We start from the raw sequence: 22,882 nt of genomic DNA, 5'->3' as shown, positions 1-22,882 counted from the left end.
AGACACAGCCCACAGCCAAGAGTGGTGCTGTTTCTGGAGGAATTTTTTTTTTAAAAAAAGCAAGCGGATTGCCTTCAAGTTAGGAGGTGATATTGATTGGTGGCTTGTATTATATGTGTACAGTATGATGAATCCTGCAGTCGTTGTTATACCGAATTTCTGAGCTTGAACTTTTAAATAGTGTAAGTACAGATAATATAGGAGTGGGCTCCTTCCAGTCTGTCCCCTCTCATCGCTTCAGTCATCCTGCAGAAGTTACTGGTATAACAGGATTGCGTGTGACAGTAACACTTCACAGCTCGCCAACTCTCATCTCCTCTGGAGCTGATGAGCACAATTCTTCCTTCCATCTACTGGTTTATTAATGAACTGCAGGCTCTTAAGCAGATGCATATTCATTAGCTTGCCAGCTGTTCTGTACATCCCAGATGCCAAAGAGAGATATGCTAACGCAAACTATTTCTTTTCTCCTGACACAGAAGTAATTGTGGTCAAATTAGAAAAAAAAAATGTTAATTGCCCACCTGGCACCTCCAGCGGTAATAGGGTCTTTACCAAACAAAAGAGAAAATACTGGAGGGAACTTGTAAGACGTTCTGGAACTTATTGAAAGTCGGAACGGAAAACGTCATGGTCATTTAAAGAGGCTGTCACCAGATTATAAATGCTCTATCTCCTACATAATGTGATCGACCCTGTAATGTAGATAACAGCAGTGGTTTTTACTTTGAAAAACGATAATTTTTGCGCAATTTTAGATTTATGCTAATTAGTTTCTTAATAGACAACTGGGCGTGTTTTACTTTTTACCAATTGGGCGTTGTAAAGAGGAGTGTATGACGCTGACCAATCAGCGTCATACACTTCTCTCCATTCATGTCCATCTGTACTCACAGCACAGCGTGATCTCGCGAGATCACGCTGTGCTGTCACATACACCCACAGTAACTTTACCTAAGTGTCTTGAGAGTGAATAGACATTGCCTCCAGCCAGGACGCGATGTCTATTAACACTTCCGACACTTCGGTAATATTTCTGTCGGACTTACTCACACAGCACAGCGTGATCTCGCAAGATCACACTGTGCTGTGAGTACAGATGGACATGAATGACAGCACAGCGTGATCTCACGAGGTCACGCTGTGCTGTCACATACGCCCACAGTAACTTTACCGTAGTGTCGGGAGTGTGAATAGACATCACGTCCTGGCTGGAGGTGATGTCTATTCACTCTCAAGACACTTCGGTATAGTTACTGTGGGTGCATGTGACAGCACAGCGTGATCTTGCGAGATCACGCTGTGCTGTGAGTACAGATAGACATGAATGGAGAGAAGTGTATGATGCTGATTGGTCAGCGTCATATGCTTCTCTTTACAACGCCCACTTGGTCAAACGTTAAAAAAAACGCACAGTTGGGCATTAAGAAACTAATTAGCATAAATCTAAAATTGTTCATAACTTGCTCAAAAATGATGGATTTTCTAAATAAAAAACACGGTTATCTACATTACTTCGCCGATCAGATTATGTAGGGGATAGAGTACTTATAATCTGGTGACAGAGCCTTTCGAATAATTCTGGAAAAATAAGCGTCTGTATGATACAGGGACAGTCTGGGACCATAGATTTTTATGGGTCTTGTATTATGAAGCCATTTTTGAGCCTTAAGAGTAAGGCGGCACACGTGATTATTATGTACCTGAGTGCCGCTGTATGGCGCCTCCATGAGCAATCTGGAGTAACAATTTTTTTTGTCTTCCACCCAGGAGAGTCTAGTTATGTATTAACCTTACAATTGGCCCGTTATGGTCAAGATGATCCCACAAATCGGACAAAGGAGGCGGATCTTGTGCAAAAAGTGGGAGGTTTTGTGGGTGTTCCCAGGCAGATAGGGGAAGGGGCTTAATATGCTTGCAAATGGGGATTCAAATATTGGACGGAATGGGATTTGTGGAATAAGTCAGCGCAGAGCAGAAGATCTGACCAATCTATCCTGCAGGAAGGATCTATAAACAATGTCCCCATTCACCCACGGTCCAGATCATGTATAGAAACCATTGAATTTTACCCCTATTTACACACAGGTATGTTCACCCCTGCACTGGAGCCTCCATTAATAACCTCCGTCGCAGATTCAATCAAAACTGCCTGATAAAATAGTGCTATTTACTCCAGTAAAATGATGGACACCATGACTGAAACCCTACGAAACCCATTAGGCTATGTTCACATGGAGTTTTTTGACGCGGAAACCGTGCCAAAAACGGCCCGAAAATGCCTCCCATTGATTTCAATGGGAGGCGGAGGCGTCTTTTTATCCCGCCTCGCGGGAAAAAGAAGCGACATGCCCTATCTTCGGGCGTTTACGCCTGTGACCTTCCATTGACATCAATGTGAGGCAGAGAAAGCGTATTTTGTGGCGTTTTATGCCTGCGGCGCTCAATGGCCGCGGGCGATAAACGCTGCGAAAATCGGCGTGCAGGGAGAGGAAAATCTGCCTCAAACTTCCAAACGGAATTTTGAGGCGGAAATTCCGCCTGCAAAAAACTCCATGTAAAGATAGCCTAAAAGTCCACAGGGCACTTCCGTGCCAATGCACATGTGAACCGAGCCTAATTGTGCCATATTTCAAGGACACGAATATATGAAGTAATTTTGTCATTGCCCTATAAATGTCAGCCTGTCGTGGCTAATGCATCTACAGTGTTAAGGAAATGTATCTAATTTACAACATCATGTACCAAACCACAAGAAGACAATGAGAAACAAATCTGCATTCTCTATGCTTCTGTAGTTTTGAACAACCGCAACGCCAAAACCCGCCATAGGGTGGTGCTATTGTTCCTAATAGTAGTTCAGCTGCATGCTATATAGGCGTCCAGAATAACTACATGCAAATTATTTAAATCTCTGTATAATATTGGATATTTCTAGTGTGCGGCAGATTGTAAACCACCACTATAGCGGTTTAGTCATATACTGCGCTATATAAACATATGGACATCACCTCTCATCTTTATGGGGACTATTGTGTATCGTTGTAAAAATTAGACTAACCAATTTAGTAAACCACTCTCAACCTTAGCAGCTCTAGAGTGTATTCAGTCCCGAAGGCTGTTTACATCCACACAAGTTCTGCAACTTTCTAATATAGTCTATGGGCAAATGTGGGACCCCCTCCCCTTATTATTGATTTCAGGTGTTTCAGCCACACCCATTGCAAACAGGTGCATAAAATCCAGCACACAGCCATGTAATCTCCATAGATAAAAATTGCTATTAGTATGGGTCGCACTGAAGAGCTGTGACTTTAAACGTGGCAATGTCACAGGATGCCACAAGTAAGGCCCCATGCACACGACCGGATCCTTATATATGGACCAAATATGGATTCATTACGGACCCTTATTTGCGGATACCGTTCCGTATATATGGAAAAGTTACGAATGACTTCGGATCTGTATATACGGACAGATGAAAATATGGTCGTGTGCATGGGGTCTCGAGTTTGTGCCATTTCTGATCTGCCCCAATCACCCGTAAGCACTATTCTTGTAAAGTGGAGGCATGTAGAAGTAACAGCTCAGCGAGGAAGCGGTAGACTCCGGAAACTCACAGAGCGGGACACAAACACCTCCTATCCTCTCGTATTCCTTCACTAGAGATCAAAACTGCCTCTGGCCCTTCATGAAATGGGTTTCCACGCCACTGCACACAAGCCTAAGATCCGCATGCACAATGCCAAGTGTAGGCTGGAGTTGTGTAAAGCACATCACCACTGGACTCTGGAGCACACGGCCTACCAGAATGTATAGAGCCTACTGAATTATTTGGTGGAGGCGGAATAACGGTCTGGGGTTGTATTTTAGTGTTTGACCCCTTATTTCCAGTGAAGGAGAATGTTAATTCTACAGCAGACCAAGACATTTTGGACAATTCTTGCTTCCAACTTTGTGGGAACAGTTTGGGGTTTGGCCCTTTTTTGTTCTAGCAGGACTGTGCACAAGGTCCATAAAGACATGGTGTAAGGAGCTTGGTCTGGAGGAACTTGGCTGGCCACACAGAGTCCTAACCCCAACCGCATCCAACTCCTTTGGACTGAACTGAAATGCCAACGGTAAGCCAGACCTCCAACATCAGTGTCTGATCTCACCAATACTCGGTTGGCTGAATGGGAAAAAAATTCACAGACACTCCAAAATATTTTAGAAATCCCTCCCAGAAGAGTGGAGATGGTTAGTGGAGCCCAACTCCATATTAATGCCCGTAGTTTGGGAGCGGAACATCCAACAAACTCAAATAGATGTGATTGTCGGGATCCACATACTTTTGGCCAGATAGTGTACTTTGTGTTTCATTTCTTCACCGTTAAGATTGCGCTTTTTACACCTCTTGTACGCGACTGAGTTCGGCCCGTCAAAATCGGTCCGTGTCTCAGACGGATGTCCCGGCCTGACCGCGGTACAGGTGAACGGGACTCCTGCCGTCATAGACATTTATGATGCTAGGACTCCCTGCCTCCTCACGGAACTGCAGTTTCGAACAAAATGATACAGTACAGAACAGCAATTCTGTGAGTGGGCCGAGACTCCTAGCACCATAAATGTCTATGATGGCAGGAGTCCCGTTCACCTGTACCGCGGCCAGGCCGGGACATCCGGCCAACACACGGAACGTTTTCACGGCCTGAACTCGGTCATGTGCAAGAGGCGAAAGTCAAGTGAATAAGGAAACCAAGGGCTGAAAACCTGTCCAGACCTTTTTTTTAGTTCCAGTTGAATTGTATCCGGTCTAGACAATCCCTGTGCGCTAAGCAGCCGGAACACGAGACTGATCCAATGCATTAGGGTAGGTGACATGTATCAAACTATCAGGATCGAACATTTTCACACAAAGAATATGCTTTTGGGTTGGCCTGAATATCCACAATGAAATCCACGTGTCACCTGCAGATTTCATTGTGGGTTTTGGTGCGGACATAGCAGAGGATTTCATTCTCTACATAGACACGAATAAAATCTGCAGTGAAAATCCGCTGCATTTCCGCAACAGATAAGGCATGCTGCGGATTTGAACATTTCTGCAACAAATACGCAATGTGTAAATCCAGACTTTAGCTGACAACGGATCTGGACTGAATCATAGCAGGATTAAGCAAGTTTTCATTCTCTGGATGTAAAAAAAAAGAAGGATCCCATTCACTCACAGCAAACCGAGATATTGAAACCGGTGAGGCATTTAAACACAAACACTCAATAAGTGTAAATTTGCACAAAAACGTGCTTTTGGCAGAAAATTTTTGTAACTATTTTTTACGCCATCTCTGCCAGGTTATAAAAAAGGAAACCAGCAATGTTTTTCTAATGTCATGTAGTCCCAAGGCCTCATGCACACGACCGTTGCCATTGATCAGGCCGCAAAGTACAGATCCTGTCCATATTTGGGTCCGTAACGCCTCCAAGTTGCTTCCGCAAACTGTCCCGTATGTTCGCATTTCACGGCCATGTTTCCGTTTGTCAATAATATCCCTAGGGAGGTCACGTGATCAGACTTCCTAGGCGTTTCACACGGACCTATTCATTTATATGGCCTTATGTACACGACCATGATGTTCATAGATCTGTGTGCGGGCCGCAAAAACTCAGGCCGTGCCATTTTACTGTCCATAGTTGCGGATCATGTGACCTACTCGGGGTTGAGGAAAAATGGTGACATCAATTCCAGCCTTCCATTTTTTTTTTTTTTTGACAGATCCGTGAATACTGATGACTCAGGGATGAATTACGAAAGGTTTTATGTGGACAAATGGACTGCAAATACAGAACGGATCCGTGGTTTTGCGAATTGAAAAAAAATAATTCGGCCTGAAGAAAACCAGTTGTGTGAATGAGCCCTAAGGATGATGTATGGACATGAAGACAAATCCAAAGGGAGACTAATGCCAGTTGCACACGACCGATGTGCCACTCGGGCCCTTTTTAACAGAATCCAAGTGGCACCCAATCGGGTCCGTGAAAACGATTCTGCGATCCGTGAAAAGACATGCCCTATCGTTCCACGGATCGCTGACGGGACGCGGCTGCCACACACAGTCGTGTGCATGAGGCATAAGTTTGTTTTCTGGCTCTATTGATCTCCGTATAGAGTACAGTACCTATATACATAAAAGAACATGCAGCAGATAAGGATGCAGAAATATCCAGCAGTGTGAATAGCAGCGTATACAGGACCTTCCACACATATGGGCATGACATGTCCGTAGTGCTTCTTTCAATGAGCTTTATTTAAACAGTGTTTCCAAACATGAAATTATATATATATATATATATATAAAAATAACATGCAATTCTCTCATATTATATATATATATATTTTTTTTTAAATCAGAGAGGTAATACAGGGGGTTGTCATCTATCAGGCCATTACCATTCCCTCACGACCCCCATATACGAGGAACCTCACAGCGCGGCTCAGACGCCATGTAATAGGTGAGTGTGGGCGCTGTTGATGTAACAATACTTGAAAGCTCCTATTCTTTGAAACCAATTTAAACAGGGCGAATTGTCGAAAGATTAAAAACCACAGTCTGCTAATTACCGGCGCGTCTCATCTCTTATTCAGGCCGTGAATCACGTTCCATCACCATTAGCTGCAGCCCATGAATTTTGGTCTAATTAGTAGGGCTGGAGATGAAGCGTCGTTTGGACGTGGCACCCTGCGCCCGTCAGCACGGGGAGATGTCATTAAACAATCTTAAATTATTTATGAAAATTACTTTGCCCAAATTGTAATTATTTCCTCTCGGTGTGAATGGCGGTGCGAAACGGCGGAAGGAATGAAGCAGGCAGGTAAGAGCGCGGGTCAGAAGGTTTAATGGTGGAAAACATCTGGCCTGCTATGGAGACAGGTAAGTGATCAACGCCTTGAAAACACAAGAGTAAAACCAAGAGAGCGGATAAAGAGCCAACAGTCGGTGTGAAGATGCCGCCCCCCTCCCCCGTAGACGTCTCATGAAAAATAAAACCAAGAACCGTTTCTACAAGGAAAATAAAACGTTTTAAAAAATCAGGTTTAATTTTTTTTTTTATACATATTTATTTCAAGCCAATAAATTTGAAGGCAGCTACAGCTCACCTCATGTAATAATAATATAGATCTGTATTTATTTCAGAACTGATTCCCAACACCGTCCACTGCCTTATGTACAAGGGAAGAGAAACAGAGGAGGGAACCCCAAAAAAATTTTTTTATATAAAATCTAAAATCATGTTCAGCTTTGTAGAGGACAAGAGCGGAGAGAGGAGTGGGAATGATTCCGGAGCGCTGCCCTGCGTGTCCCAGATAGCGCCGGCCACCAAGTCCACTGCGACAATGTCAAATAAAAAAGGGGTTTTCTGAATTTTATGTAACGAAAACCTAAAACGGGTCATCTGCTTTTAACAATTACTTTTGGTTAGAAGGTCCCCCAGACATCCTAAAATAATGTTGGGACCCCAAAAAAATCAAACAGATGTAATCTGTGAGGGTACCTTGGATTTCCCTGCAGCGCCACCCCAGGAGAAATGCAGCATTACACAGTTGTCATTGATATCAATGCTCTGTTTGGATGTGCTGGGTCCTCCAGAGGGAGAGACACTCTTTATAGCCAGTTTCCACTCTGGCTAATAGAGGAGTCCTAAATAGGGGGACCCTATTCCATTAACTTAGAATTCCCTAATTAGTTTGGAAAACAGAAATACCCCGATAACCCCTTTAATCGCTGTACTTTGAAAAAGTCTGCAGCTTTCTAATATACTTTGTGTTTTAACTCCTCACAGTTTAAGATCTCTGCTTGCAGTTAGTGAATGGAGAACCCTTCATGGTCGTGTACTGATCACACAACTGCACAGATCATTAAGTGTATCAGCGCTGCGCATAGACTAGTAGTTTTCCAGCCTCTGGCTGTTAACAACGGTTCTTGCTTCTCCCGGACAACAATCAGAGATCTTGAAAAGTGAGAAATTTTAAACAGGTTTATTAAAAAATTTGCATACGTACGAAGTTTTATTTACATAAAATCAGAAAACCTTTATCAACTAAAGCTTGCCAGGGGGGGGTGGGCTGCCTTATAGCAATGTGGTAGAGTTTTGATGCCATGATGTAGGGGTGCAAGCAGGAAGACGTGAATTTTTGGATGCTGTTAAAAGGCTTCAAAACAGCCCAGCAGGGGGCAATGTTAACAGGGGCAGATTAACCATGCATTTATGGCAGGGGTGATTAAGACCGAAAAGCGGAACGGAGAAACGAATCTTACATCCCGTGCAATGTCTCTGGACATTCTGAGCCGGCATGCATGCGGTCTGTATGAGGGACTTAGGGGCAGCTACCCCCCCCCCCCCCCAATATCCCATATTCATTGATGGACGATGGATAAGAGCATCCTGGCTCCAACTGTCCACCCTACGATGTGTGAATCATATGGGGGGCAGAGCGGGTCTACACTGCAGGACGTACGTTCTTAAAAGCAGCAAAGTCACTTTGGAGAAAAATAGATCATTTCTTATATATTACATTAAAAAAAAAAGAAGAAGAAGAAACCGTTGAGGAGCCGATGCTGTTCATGAGGTTAGGAATGTGGAGGTTAAATGTGTGTGTCTATCAAATCACATCCAAGTAATTCAGAAACCCAAAAGGGAGGGGGAAAATAAAGGCGCCCTGTCGTGTACCCGGATGGCAGACATTGTGTACCCACTGAGACCCGTCTGGTACATGAAGGCAATAGTGCTCACTGCAGAGCAGGGTCTCCAGACCGTCCCATCTCCCCTCTACAAACAGCTTGCCTGGAAGTTCATTTTTATTCATTTATAAAAAGATATTTATTACATGGAGGACCAGACTCTTTCCAGTCCTCCAGGTCACCCCCCTCTCTCCTTCGTCACGTGTGTGCAGTTGAAAATCCTTCAATATCCCAGCGGTGTGTGGAGGGGGTCAGCTGGATAAAGCTTCTATTTACTGAAGTTGGCAAAGTTTGCGAAGGCATCTTGTTTAGGTGGCATTGCTCCAGAGGCTAATCCCATAGGCATTCCCATGGTGGTGGGCATGCCCATCCCACCCTGGTTCATCATTGGAGGAATTCCAGAAATGCCCATAGTGCCAGTCATCATATTAGGGATACCCATGCCTCCTGCCATGGGACCAGGCAGAATGGGGCTGGTTTGAGGTCGGTTGGGAATCATGCCTGGGGTTCCACTGATGTTCATATTAGCAAATCCTTGCGGCAACATCCCCATAGGTGGCTGGAAGTCTGTGGATCAAAAAGAGGTCAGCGTTTCATATGATGGATGATCAAGATGCTTATTCTTAGAAGCAGGATCAATATTCAGCCATTCATGTCACTAGAAATATCACTGAAGCTGGTGACAGTCAATAATTGCTGGAATCCCTGCATTGCCTTGAATGCTCATGAAGACCCTTATAATAAGGCCCCTTCCAGTGATCTAGTTATTCATCTATAGTGTCTATCAGGCCTCATGCACACTACCCCGAATACAGCGCACAAACAGGATCGCGGACGCTTCATTATGAGAGGTTCTATCTAATTCTTGGATCGAGTTTTCCTTTAAAAGCACCGAATTCAGTGCATCTAGGGAGGAACTCTGCCCGATATACAAGAGGCAATAGAGCACGCGGCGATTTTGTTTTGAAATGCGGACTATATAGTAGAATTCACAGCCTATTGAAATGGTGGAACCGTACGACCTGGAACCCAAACTCGCTCTTGTGCACGAGGGCCTTGGGGGGGTATAAGCCTTTTGCAGATTTGTAAGCAGGGGAGATCCACCCTGCACACAGATCAATTGACTGCTCCCTAAAGCAGGGGATACAGTACTTGTTCAGACGAAAGCTGCTTCTCCCAACTCCAAAACCATTTTTCAGCAATTGCCCCTTGTAAAGTACCATGTAGGAATATCATCCTCCCCCAGGCAAAAGCCATGGTATACCCTGTTCTCCAACCTGTGGCTCTCCAGCTGTTGCAAAACTACAACTCCCAGCAATCCCCTGCCATTAATAAAAATGACCACTCGAAACCTATAATGGTATAAGGAATTGCTTGCAGGGTCATTGTATGACAGCAGCTTTCATTTTCCCTGTGCAGCTATGACATTAGACGAACACTGGCCAACAGGGTATTCGTTCCGGCAAAATAGAGGTCCTGCAGAGCTTGTATCACCCCTGACCAGTGTGTCCTTGTCTTCTGAGGGCGTTTTACATGGAACAGGTTTTCACCATATTTCTTGCATGTGCCATTAATATATTTATATAAGTTAATCATGTCCCCCCTTAGTCGTCTCTTTTCAAGGCTAAATAGGTTTAATTCTTTTAATCTTTCCTCATAACTTAGATTCTCCAGGCCCCTTATTAGCTTCGTTGCTCGTCTTTGTATTTTTCATCCTTTCTATGAACTGGAGCCCAGAACTGAACGGCATATTCTAGATGAGGCCTCACTAATGCTTTGTAAAGTGGTAATATTACATCCCTGTCCCGCGAGTCCATGCCTCTTTTAATACACCACAATATCCTGCTGGCCTTTGAAGCAGCTGATTGACATTGAATGCTGTTATTTAGTTTATGATTTACAAGTACACCCAGATCCTTCTCAACAAGTGACTCCCCCAGTGTAGCTCCCCCTAGGACATATGATGCATGAAGATTGTTCTCAGATGCATAACTTTACATTTATCTACATTAAACCTCATTTGCCAAGTGGACGCCCAAACACTCAGTGTGTCCAAATCAGCTTGTAATTTACGAACATCTTCCATAGACTGAACTATACTACGGTCTATGGAAGCTTCTCTAAAGGGGGCACTTACTTTGTTGCTGCATCATGGCGTTTAAGGAAGGTTGAGATGGTTTACAGGGCTGCATGCCTGGTATGAGACTGTCCAGGGAGATGTTGACACTGGGGTCAGACCAGGTGGATGGGAGTGATTTTCCATGAACCTTGAGGTCATTTCCATGTGCAGGAAATGTGTTTTGCTTCTGAAGGGGCTGAAAAACAAAATTTAATATTGCACTAAAACATCTAGAATGTATTGCCTGGTCAGCCTGCATTCACACACAAAAACAGCCCCCTCTTGGTCAAACATTTAGTCTTGGCCTACCTGAGACCTTGATGCGGGCAGCGTGATTCCCACAGAACTAGAGCTCATCATAGACAGGTTCATGCTCTGGGACGTGCTCATGGTGGCGTGCGTAGACCCCATGAGGTCAAAGAGGTCTGTTGTATTGGATGCAGCGGGGGTGGGCTGCGGGTGTGAAGCAGCAAATAAGTCGGTACTCTGTTGTGAGACTGCAAACATATCAGTGGTCGGTACAGGTGGGGCTGTTCCTGGCTGACTGAAGGCACCCCAGTCTCCAAAATCTCCATTACCAGTTGCTGTTGAACCTGAAAAAATGAGAATAATTTTTTAAGATTTATTTAGTGCACCACATGGAGTTAAATTTCATGGGTCATCTTTACTCAGAGGGCATTTTCTCTCAAACGTTCCCGATCCTTCTGTTCTACCGAAAGATAATCAAGTGTCTGACAGCAGCTTGTGGTCCGCTCTGTGCCGATATAAACAGGCATGGGTATGGGGGCGATAGCAGTGGGACGTGCTATGGCAATGTTATGGCTACCCTAAGTGACTCTCTAATGTGAAGGGCTGTACCTGGTGTTGTTGGGAAGGCAGAAGTCTGAGCAGCGGTTGAATTAAAATCTGCAAAACCACCGAATGGATCTGAGGTAGAGCCTACATTTAAAAAAAGAATAAAAAAAAAAACAGTAAGCCAACAGACGAGGAGCTAAAACACTATATAGGTTTGACAAGATCACGACTTTGGAACAGATTGTTCTACAAAGATACACATTTAAAGTGGTTTCCTATTAAATACATTTATGACCCATCGACCAGTGACCCTATTACTGTAGAAAAAGCCTTATTATTCATACAACGGTAACATGTCGATTATCCTGGAGTAGCGGTCAGTGGAACAGACCATGTATGAAGAAATATGTATCCAAGATGACTGGCTCCATCAATGACAGGAGAAATTACAAATTTATAATAAAGGGACCTGCTGCACCTTACGTCATGTCCACCCCGAGACACCCACACATCTTGGGAAAGAAGGGGCTGCAGGTGTAGCGCTGCCTCCCCTTCAATGTCTTTCCTGCACAGCGCCACACTGGGCCACTGACTGTGCAGGGAATTGCAACACAACATTATTCACCAACACGGGGCGATGCTGCAGTTCCCTGTACAGCGGGTGTCCGGTAGCCACGTGCTCTGTCATCAAGTATTTTTATTACTCCAATGCATCTTAAAAAAAAAGAACCCACTTTGCAATCAGACTAGATTAAAAATATTTCACCGTTTTGGTTTACAGCTCCTATTCAAACTAATGTTTCCATGGTAACAGACTACACACTCCCCGTGTTGTCTAATCCCTCAGCCATGTGTTACCCTCTTCCACCTGTCCCCTCTATAGTATTTTTACAAGAGGGAGCAGAGGGAAAGAAGGAATACATGACTGCAAAATAAGACTATACAGGGTTTGTTTGTAGTCTGTATCCATGGAGACTTATAGGTCTGCATAGGAGCTGTATACACAAAACAGGTAGGGGGATTTTTTTTTCATCAAAATGATTTGAGAGGATGCTGTTTTTTATTTTAGACAAATTGAAACAATAAAAGAAATGGTTGCAAAGGTAGAAACTGCTGAACATGATGGCTTGACTGATCCGCGTGGAAATCTCCATCACTCCCGTTCCCTGCTGTGCTCCCCCCGCACCGACCAGTCATAACCATGCAGACTAGGGTAAGCATTAAAATACACGAATAGGTGGTTGGATATTCTACCACGTGCCCCCACCATCTATTGCATATGTTAAGGCGAACAAACGAGAACATGGCAGTGACTAATACGTTGATTATAGGGGTATTCCCACTTTAGAAATGTATGGCATATTCACAGCTTTGTGACCGGCACCAATCTCCAGAACGGGGATCAGGGGAGCAAGCGGGCTCAGCTATTTTTGTAACCTCCATAGGAGTCAATGGAGAGAGCCATGTACATGCACGGCCACCTCTCCATTTGTTCCGATCCTGGATGTGGGGGCTTCGCCACCCCGTTCCCAGAGATAGGTTTAGGTCCCAGAGTTGGAAACCGCGTCTACCAGACATTTATGGCATATCGCGTGGATATACAATAAACGTCTACTTTGGAAATACCCCTTAAAGAGGCTCGGTCACCAGATTCTCAAATCCCTATCTCCTATTGCATGTGATCGGCGCTGCAATGTAGATAACGGTAACGTTTTTTTTTTTTTTTTTAAACGTTCATTTTTTGCCAAGTTATGAGCTATTTTATATATATGCAAATGAGCTTTGAAATGGACAACTGGGCGTGTTTTTATTCGTATCTCCAACTGGGCGTGTATTGTGTTTTTAACTGGGCGTGTTTACTTGTTTTACTAACTGGGCGTTGTGGAGAGAAGTGTATGATGCTGACGAATCAGTGACCAATCAGCATCATCCATTCATTTACACAGCAGCATCACGTTCTTACTAGAACGATGTGCAGCCACATACACAAGTGTTCTGATAATGAATATACATGACCTCCAGCCTTGACATCGTGTATTCAGAATCCTGACAATTCTGAATCTTTTCTGTGAGATTACAGCAAGCCGCGCGTAATCTCGCGAGATTACGAGGTAAACGAGATTACGTGTGGCTTGCTGGAATCTCACAGAAAAGAGTCAGAAGTGTCAGGATTCTGAATACACATGACGTCCAGGCTGGAGGTCATGTGTATTCATTATCAGGACACTTGTGTATGTGGCTGCACATCGTTCTAGTAAGAACGTGATGCTGCTGTGTAAATGAATGGATGATGCTGATTGGTCACTGATTCGTCAGCATCATACACTTCTCTCCACAACGCCCAGTTAGTTAAACAAGTAAACACGCCCAGTTGTCCATTTCAAAGCTCATTTGCATATATATAAAATAGCTCATAACTTGGCCAAAAATGAACGTTTTTTAAAAAAAAAAACAAAAAACACGTTACTGTTATCTACATTGCAGCGCCGATCACATGCAATAGGAGATAGGGGTTTGAGAATCTGGTGACAGAGCCTCTTTAAAATTCCTTTCTTTCAAAAAGCCCTAGACATATGAGGGCTTGTTTTTTGAAGACTAGTTGTAGTTTTTAAAGGCACAATTTATTATACCATATAATGTACTGGAAATTTTTATTTTTTTAAAATTGCGTGGTGGGAAAAAATCAGCGATTCCACCACCGTTTTATGGTAATTACGGCACTCAACGTGCAATAAAAACGATATATTAATTTTAGTAGCGAGTTAAAACTATTAGTGATACAAAATTACATTTTTTTATGTTTTACTACTCTTCGGCTACATTCACACGAGCGAATCAGATTCACGCGCGTGATAAAAGCACGTGAATCTGGTCCGTTATGCATCATTGTGCTTTTCTAGGGGCATGCGTTATTCACGCACTCGCAAAGCACATTTTTATTATTTTCAATTGAATTGATGCGTAAATCACACACAGAACGCGGATGAGTTTTACGCTCGTCTGAATGAGCCCTTACAAAGAAAAAAACATTTGTCAAAATTGTTTTTCATATTTTTAAACTTGCCACATCCCGAGAGCAATAACTTATTTTTCCGGCGGATGAGCGGTGCGTGCATGTGTTTTTTACGGGGGAGCTGTACTTTATATTGGTACCATTTTGGGGTACATAAAACTTTGATCACTTTTTATTTGGTAGCCAAGGGGACCAAAAAACAGTGATTACATTTTTTTTTGTGTTTTATGGCGTTGTATTAGAACAGTTCAGACTTTTACTGCGCGGTGATACCAATTATGTTCAGAAGGTTGCACTGAGTTTTTGGCTGTAACAAATCGCTGAAACCTGCTGAGTATGGAGCGGGAGCTCAGCCTACTCCATACTTGCCCTTAGCGGCTGTGTCGTACAGTCACTTCATGTCCCCGAAGGGTTAATAGTGACCATAAAGCGTTCCTATTATGATTAACAAAAGCGATGTAGAGCTAGTAAAGGACATACGTTTTTGTTATCACTTTAACCCCTTCCCGACATGCGCCGTACATGTACGGCGCTGTCGGGAGGTGCTTCCCGCAAAGCGCCGTACATGTACGGCGCAGTGATTGTGCGGGCTCAGGAGCAGAGCCGGCACCATCACCGCGGGGTGACAGCTGTATTATACAGCTGGCACCCTCCTGTAACTGCCAGGACCGGAGCTACTCTCCGATCCGGCAGATTAACCCCTCAGATGCTGCGCTCAATACCCGACCCAGTGATGCAATCGCTGGGTTGCTGTGGCAATCGGACGCCAGAAAATGGCGTCCGAGTCTGCCTTGTACGGGAGCCCATGAGGACCCGCCTTCGGCGTGTCCTCATAGGCTTGCTGTCAGTGAATAACTGACAGCGCTAATACACTGCACTACATATGTAGTGCAGTGTATTAGAGTAGCGATCGGGGCATCAGGCCCTCATGTCCCCTAGTGGGACAAGTCAGAAAAGTAAAAAAAAGTTAATAAAAATGTGGTAAAACAATAAAAACACACACATTTCAAATAAAAATAAAGCTAAACTGACTTTTTTCCCATAGTAAGACTTTTATTATGGGAAAAACCGTAAAAATTAAAAAAACTATACATAATTGGTATCGCCGCGTCCGTAACGACCCAAACTACAAAACTATTATGTAATTTATCCCGCACGGTGAACGCCGTAAAAAAAAACCATGAAAAACAGCGCCAGAATCTTTGTTTTTAGGTCACATCTCCTTCCAAAAAATGCTATAAAAAGTGATCAAAAAGTCACATTTACTCCAAAATAGTACCAATAAAAACGGCAATCCGTCCCGCAAAAAATAATCCCTGACACCGTTTCGTGCACGCAAAAATAAAAAAGTTATGGGTCTTAGAATGGCGACACAGAAAACAAATGATTTTATAAAAAAAGTGATTTTATTGTGCAAAAGCCGCAATACATAAAAAAACTCTATAAATTTGGTATCGCCGTAATCGTATCGACCCGCAGAATAAAGCTAACATGTAATTTAGGGCGCACTGTGGATGCCGATAAAAAAAACAATAAAAAACTATTCCAGAATTGCTTGTTTTTGGTAATTTCCTTTACCAAAAAATGAAATAAAAAGTGATCAAAAAGTCGTACGTGTTCCAAAATGGTACCAATGAAATCTACAGCCCGTCTCGCAAAAAACAAGCCCGCACACCGCCCAATCAACTGAAAAACAAAAAAGTTACGGCACTAGTAATGCGGTGATGAAAAACATCTCAATGCACAGGCCGGAGGGGAACATTCCTTCAGTTTCAGGGCCCTAGTATTTAGGAACTAGGAAAGGGAAGGGACATAGCACATCCGCTGGAAGCGAGGGTGCCCGTATTATACCAGCGCAAAACTTTCCCAGTAATATTTCCCAAACTACGAAGGAGAAAAAGTCCCCAAAAGGTGCAGAGCGTTACAGAAGGGGAGAGAGAAAGAAAACCGTTTATCAGTGTGACACCGGCCTGCGCATAACGGATTGCTTCACAGCGTAACACACATCTATGGATAATTGTATTATTTACCCCATTATTATACCCTCTTATTATGCCCTGATGTTCTCCGCACAGATTACATATACCCCTGATATACTCCGCACAGATTACATATACCCCTGACGTACTCCGCACAGATTACATATACCCTGATGTACTCCGCACAGATTACATATACCCTGATATACTCCGCACAGATTACATATACCCTGATATACTCCGCACAGATTACATATACCCTGATGTACTCCGCACAGCTTACATATACCCTGATGTACTCCGCACAGCTTACATATACCCTGATGTACTCCACACAGCTTACATATACCCTGATATACTCCGCACAGCTTACATATACCCTGATGTACTCCGCACAGCTTACATATATCCTGATGTACTCCGCACAGATTACATATACCCTGATGTTCTCCGCACAGATTACATATACCCCTGATATACTCCGCACAGATTACATATGCCACCACATTATAAACTGAAATACCAGCAAAACCCCAAACAGAACTATTACCCAGCAAAATCCATGCTCAAAATGGCGGTCTTTCCCTTCTTAGCCCTACAGCGTGCCCAAACAGCAATTTATGGCCACAAGTAAGGCATTACCATACCCGGGAGAACCCGCTTAACAATTTATGGGGTAAGATTCTCTAGGGGCACAACATCTTGTGCGGTGAATGGGCAGATCAGTGGAAAAATTGCAATTTTCACTTTGCACCATCCACTGCGTATTCATTTCTGAAAAACACCTGTGATGTCTAAATTCTCACTACACCCCTTGATAAATGCATTTAGGTGTGTAGTTTCTAAAACGGGGTCACTTTTGTTTGGTACATCAGGGGTTTTGCAAATGCAACATGGCGTCCGCAAACCATTCCAGCAAAATCTACGCTCCAAAAGATAAATACCGCTCCTTTTCTTCTGAATGCTCACATATACGTAAACAGCTGATTATAACCACATATGGGGTGTTACCGTACTCGGGAGAAATTACTTTACAAATGTTGGGGTGCTTTTTCTTCTCTATTCCTTGTAAAAATGAAAAATGTTGATCTAAAACTACATCTTGTTGGAAAAAAAAAATATTTTTCATTTTCATGGCTTAATTCTAATTAATTCAGCAAAAAACCTTTGGGATCAAAATTTTCACTATACCCCTAGATGATTCCTCAGGGGGTGCAGTTTCCCAAATGGTGTCACTTTTGGGGGTTTCCACTGTACTAGTACTACAGGGGCTCAGCAAATGTGACATGGCGCCCAGACACTATCCAAAATCCAAATGGTGCTAGTTCCATTCTGAGCCCTACCGTGTGTCCAAACAGATGTTTGTGACCACATGTGGGGTATTGTTTTACTCGGGAGAAGTTGCTTTACAAATTTTATGGTGCTTTTTCTCCTTCAGTCCTTGTGGAAATGAAAAAAAAAATACCTAAACCTACATTTTATTTGAAAAAATGTAGATTTTCATTTTTACGGTCTACTTCCAATAAGTTCTGTAAAACACCTGTGGGGTCAAACTGCTCACTATACTCCTAGATAATTTCCTCATGGGGTGTAGTTTCCAAAATGGGGTCACTTGTTGGGGGTTTCCACTGTTTTGTCCCCTCAGGAGCTTTGCAAATGCGACATGGCCTCCGCAAACCATTCCTGCTAAATTTGATTTCCAAAAGCCAAATGGCGCACTTTCCCTTCTCAGCCTCGCCGTGTGTCCAAACAGCCGTTTATGACCACATGTGGGGTATTGTTTTACTCGGGAGAAATTTCTTTACAAATTTTATAGTGCTTTTTCTCCTTTAGTCCTTGTGGAAATGAAAAAAAATTAGCTAAACCTACATTTTATTTGAAAAAAATGTAGATTTTCATTTTCATGGCCTAGTTCCAAAAATTTTTGCAAAAAAACTGGCCGGTCAAAATGCTTGCTACACCCCTAGATAAATTCCTCGAGGGGTATAGTTTCCAAAATGGGGTCACTTGTTGGGGGTTTCCACTGTTTTGTCCCCCTAGGGGGCTTTGAAAATGCGACGTGGTCTCCGCAAACCATTCCTGCTAAATTTGAGCTCCAAGAGCCAAATGGCGCTCTTTCCATTCTAAGCCCTGCCGTGTGTCCAAATAACCGTTTATTACCACATGTAGGGTATTGTTTTACTCGGGAGAAATTGCTCTACAAATGTTGTGGTGCTTTTTCTACTTTAGTTCTTTTGGAAATGAAAAAAAATTAGCTAAACCTACATTTTATTTGAAAAAATTTAGATTTTCATTTTCATGGCCAAGTTCCAAAAATTTTTGCAAAAAAACTGGCCGGTCAAAATGCTTGCTACACCCCTAGATAAATTCCTCGAGGGGTGTAGTTTCCCAAATGGGGTCACTTTTGGGGGGTTTCCACTGTTTTAGTTCCACAAGACCTGTTCAAACCTGACATGGTGCCTAAAATATATTCTAATAAAAAGGAGGCCCAAAATCCACCAGGTGCTCCTTTGCTTCTGAGGCCGGTGCTTCAGTCCAGTAGCACACTAGAGCCACATGTGGGATATTTCCTAAAACTGCAGAACCTGGGCAATAAATATTGAGTTGCATTTCTTGGGTAAAACATTCTGTGGTACAAAAAAAATGGATTCAAAATGAATTTCTGGAAAAAAATAATGAACTTTGTAAATTTCACCTCTACTTTGCCTTAATTCCTGTGCAATGTCTAAAGGGTTAAGAAACTTTCTAAATGCTGTTTTGAATACTTTGAGGGGTGCAGTTTTTAAAATGGGGTCACTTATTGGGGGTTTTTAATATCTAAGGACCTCAAAGCCACTTCACAACTGAACTGGCCCCTGTAAAAATAGCATTTTGAAATTTTCTTGAAAATGTGAGAAATTGCTGCTAAAGTTCTAAGCCTTGTAACGTCCTAGAAAAATAAAATGATGTTCAAAAAATGATGCCAATCTAAAGTAGACATATGGGGGATGTTAATTAGCAACATCTTTGTGTGGTATAACTGCCTGTCTTACAAGCAGATACATTTAAATTGAGAAAAATGCAAATTTTTGCAATTTTTCGCTAAATTTTGGTGTTTTTCACAATTAAATACTGAATGTATGGGGCAAATTTTGCCAGTAACATCAAGTCCAATGTGTCACGAGAAAACAATCTCAGAATCACTTGGATAGGTGAAAGTATTCAGGAGTTATTACCATATAAAGTGAAACATGTCAGATTTGAAAAATGAGGCTCTGTCAGGAAGGTCAAAAGCGGCCAAAGAGGGAAGGGGTTAAAGATGACCCGGCAGCTCCCCGGACAGGTCTATATTAGTAAATAATTGCATTAACCCAAAAATTAATTTGAGCTTCTTTTCTTGGAACTCTGCATTGTGCCGTTCCTCTGTTATTCCTTCTAGAAATTGATGAATAAACGGTCGACGTGTTACTAGTTGGGGGGGGGGGGGGTGTCCTTACAGACGGACACTGTCCAATCAGTGTTTACGGTGTCATTGTAGGGACTACACCTGCAAACACCTAGCTGTCAATTTATTCATAAATTTACAGTAGTAATAACAGAGGAATAGCACAACGCAGAGTTGTAAGAAAAGACGCTCCAGAGTCGTTAATAGGCAATACAAGTATTTACTAAAATAGACATGTCAGGGGAGGTGACGGATCCTCTTTAAATTAGTTATTGGGTAAATAAAAAAAAATAAGAAAGTCCTGACTATCGATACAAGGCAGAACAGAAGTGAAGCGAGCAAATTCTACAAACCTTCCCCTCACATAAAGCATAAGGGGGACGGTGCTGCTCGGGTCCGTTCTTGACAGTCATGTCTACTCTGTGACCATCCTCTCTGCACAGCTGGCAAGGCAGGTGGTGCCATAACATCTGCCCAGCACTCAAAGATCCCGAAAGACCATTTTTGATACCTGGCATAACGCCCGTGCTGCCACAACTCAACAAAAAACTCGAACCATCTGGCACGACCAACAGGACAGAACATTAAAAAAAAAAAAAAAGTGTTCTGCTTGGGAAATCGCTGGGAGGCCAAATACCAAAGCACAAAAAAAGAAAAAAAACTGGGATGTACACAAATCAGCTTTATCATCTTTAGAAACACAAGAACAATGGGGAACGGATAGAAGACCGACAACAAAGGAAAATTGCATTCAACCGGACTATTATTCTCAAGGCCACACGGCTCCTTGTTGATGTCTTAAGACGGCCATACACCAGGTAGCGGCCCGACACCAATAATTTCACCCCTTTTACCATATACACGTAAGGTCGGGGAGAAGCGAATAAGCTGCTGCAAAACCCTGTATAGGAGCAAGGGGTCGAGGATGTTAAAATCCAACATGTCCAATCCCCCCTTTACCCCAACATCTGCCATCGGGGTAAAGTCAGGAGGGCATCATATACATAAGATACTACACCAATATATATTTCCCCTATTTCTACAACGGTCCACACTGAACCCAAGAAAAAGTGACGGACCAATAAAAGAAAAATGTCAGCTTTGTGTCATACGGTATATATTAAAAAGCTCTGGCATACTTTCACTACATAAGTACATACACACATGATAGTTGGCCGAATCCACCAAAATCCCCTGTGTATGGCCAGCATTACACGATGCAATCCTCCCCAACCTCTGCCCAGATCTGTATGTGTTTTACCGGATTTTGCTTCGGACTCAAATAGTAGATCCACCAGGTCATTCGAGGACTTCTTACCACTCTCACCAGAAGTAGCCTGGAACGGAAGCCAAAAGAGTAAAAAAAAAAGTAACGATCACAAAGCAGAAAATTATAGTATTAGTATGATGTCACTTCGCTACCAGTAAAGTGGAATTCCAATCAAAGACATACAAGGACAGAGAATATGCCATAAATGTTCAAAAAGGTGGGGGTCCCACATCTGGGGCTTTCACATATCAGAACAGGGGTCCCATTTTGTGAGCAGGCTGCTTCCGGCTGCCACAAATATTAGGAGCAGTCAGGTAGCGTTGGCCACATGTCTATGGGAGGTTCACATCCAGTTCTCTTTTCCCCTATTTACAGGCTCGCTGGGCTGCCTTTTATACTTCAATAGGGTTAAAGGAGACTCAGAATTTACAATCATCACCTACCCACAGGAGAAGTGATGTCTGATCGCTGCAAGCCCCACTAAGAGAACAGGGGTCCCCAACCCCCCATTCCTCCTCACAGGAGGTGAGCAATCACGCACGCTGCTGCTCCACTCAAATTCTATGGGAAGAACGCAAACAGCTGGAGCACAGCGTTCGGCTACTTCCGTCACTCCCATAGACATCGGATGGAGCGGCAGGCACTCCATTCAAACCCCTCACTGCCAGGGGTGCAGCGAGGAACAATAAGAGATTCTGGACCCCCATTCACGTGATCGGTAGGGGTCCCAGCAATCAGAAAATCATGACCTATCCTGTGGACGGGTGAGAATTGTTAATTCTGGGACAACCCTATAAAGTGGACCCCCGCTGGAACGACATTTAAAGCATATCCTGTGGTCGGAATAGAATATATTAACGCGCTTCTCAAAATAACTAAAACCACTAAGAGTGGCTGACAGATCTACTGTAAAGCGGTACTGACCTGGTTTGCAGCTGGCTGACTGGTAGATGAGGGGAGCTCTGGACTGGATTTATCTCCGGTGTAGTGTGCAGCTGCGCCAAGGTCGATTTTGGTTGGGTTCCCTGTACGCTTGTGGCGGGTGGTGGTGGTCTCAGTGGCCTGAGTGATGTGGATGTGCTTGGTGGTGACCATCTCCTCCTCATCTTTGAACTCTCCTGTTTGTTTTACCCGGTTGTTTTTTCGATCCTCTTCGCTGTCACTGGGGGAGGGGGTTGTCAAATTAATCAACTGTATGAACCCATGGGTTGTGGCTACAAGTCTACGACCAGCCTATCCACTGACTCCATTTATTAGACGCCCCATGCAGCAGTTTACCGACTTTTCATCCTTGTGTTACTAACACAACAAAACTTTATCTTTATGGACCAGGACGTGCACGGGATGAACATCTTTCCCCCTTTCCAGGGTAAAGCAAGTGAATGAACTGGACCAGGACCCTTAACCCCTTCCCACCCTGCACCATACATTAACGGTGTTGGCGGCAGGGCCTTAACGTAAAGGGCCGTAAATATACGGCATGGGTGTCAGCTGTAACATACAGCTAACACCCTGCTGCAACCGCCAGAGTCGGAGCTAGCTCAGATTCCATCCGTTTAACA

At 43.4% G+C, this 22,882-nt stretch overlaps 1 protein-coding gene across 1 annotated transcript in view; it reads right to left on the bottom strand.

Moving 5' to 3' along the window:
• Positions 1 to 6,266: 6,266 nt before the first annotated feature.
• The window catches only part of CLINT1 (clathrin interactor 1), a 79,706-nt gene continuing 63,090 nt past the window's right edge, over positions 6,267 to 22,882 (bottom strand). Inside the window, exons 7-12 of the mRNA XM_075856092.1 lie at positions 22,245 to 22,482; positions 21,312 to 21,387; positions 11,698 to 11,778; positions 11,149 to 11,432; positions 10,858 to 11,035; positions 6,267 to 9,287 (exon numbers count right to left, since the gene is read on the bottom strand). Of these exons, the coding sequence (XP_075712207.1) occupies positions 8,989 to 9,287; positions 10,858 to 11,035; positions 11,149 to 11,432; positions 11,698 to 11,778; positions 21,312 to 21,387; positions 22,245 to 22,482 (1,156 nt within the window). The 3' untranslated portion in view covers positions 6,267 to 8,988. The remainder of the gene's footprint in view (positions 9,288 to 10,857; positions 11,036 to 11,148; positions 11,433 to 11,697; positions 11,779 to 21,311; positions 21,388 to 22,244; positions 22,483 to 22,882) is intronic.

The sequence above is a fragment of the Rhinoderma darwinii genome, chromosome 3, assembly GCF_050947455.1.
Source record: "Rhinoderma darwinii isolate aRhiDar2 chromosome 3, aRhiDar2.hap1, whole genome shotgun sequence".
Taxonomy (NCBI): domain Eukaryota; kingdom Metazoa; phylum Chordata; class Amphibia; order Anura; family Rhinodermatidae; genus Rhinoderma; species Rhinoderma darwinii.
Note: the sequence above shows the minus strand (reverse complement) of the source record. Positions and strands in the feature narration are given on the sequence as shown.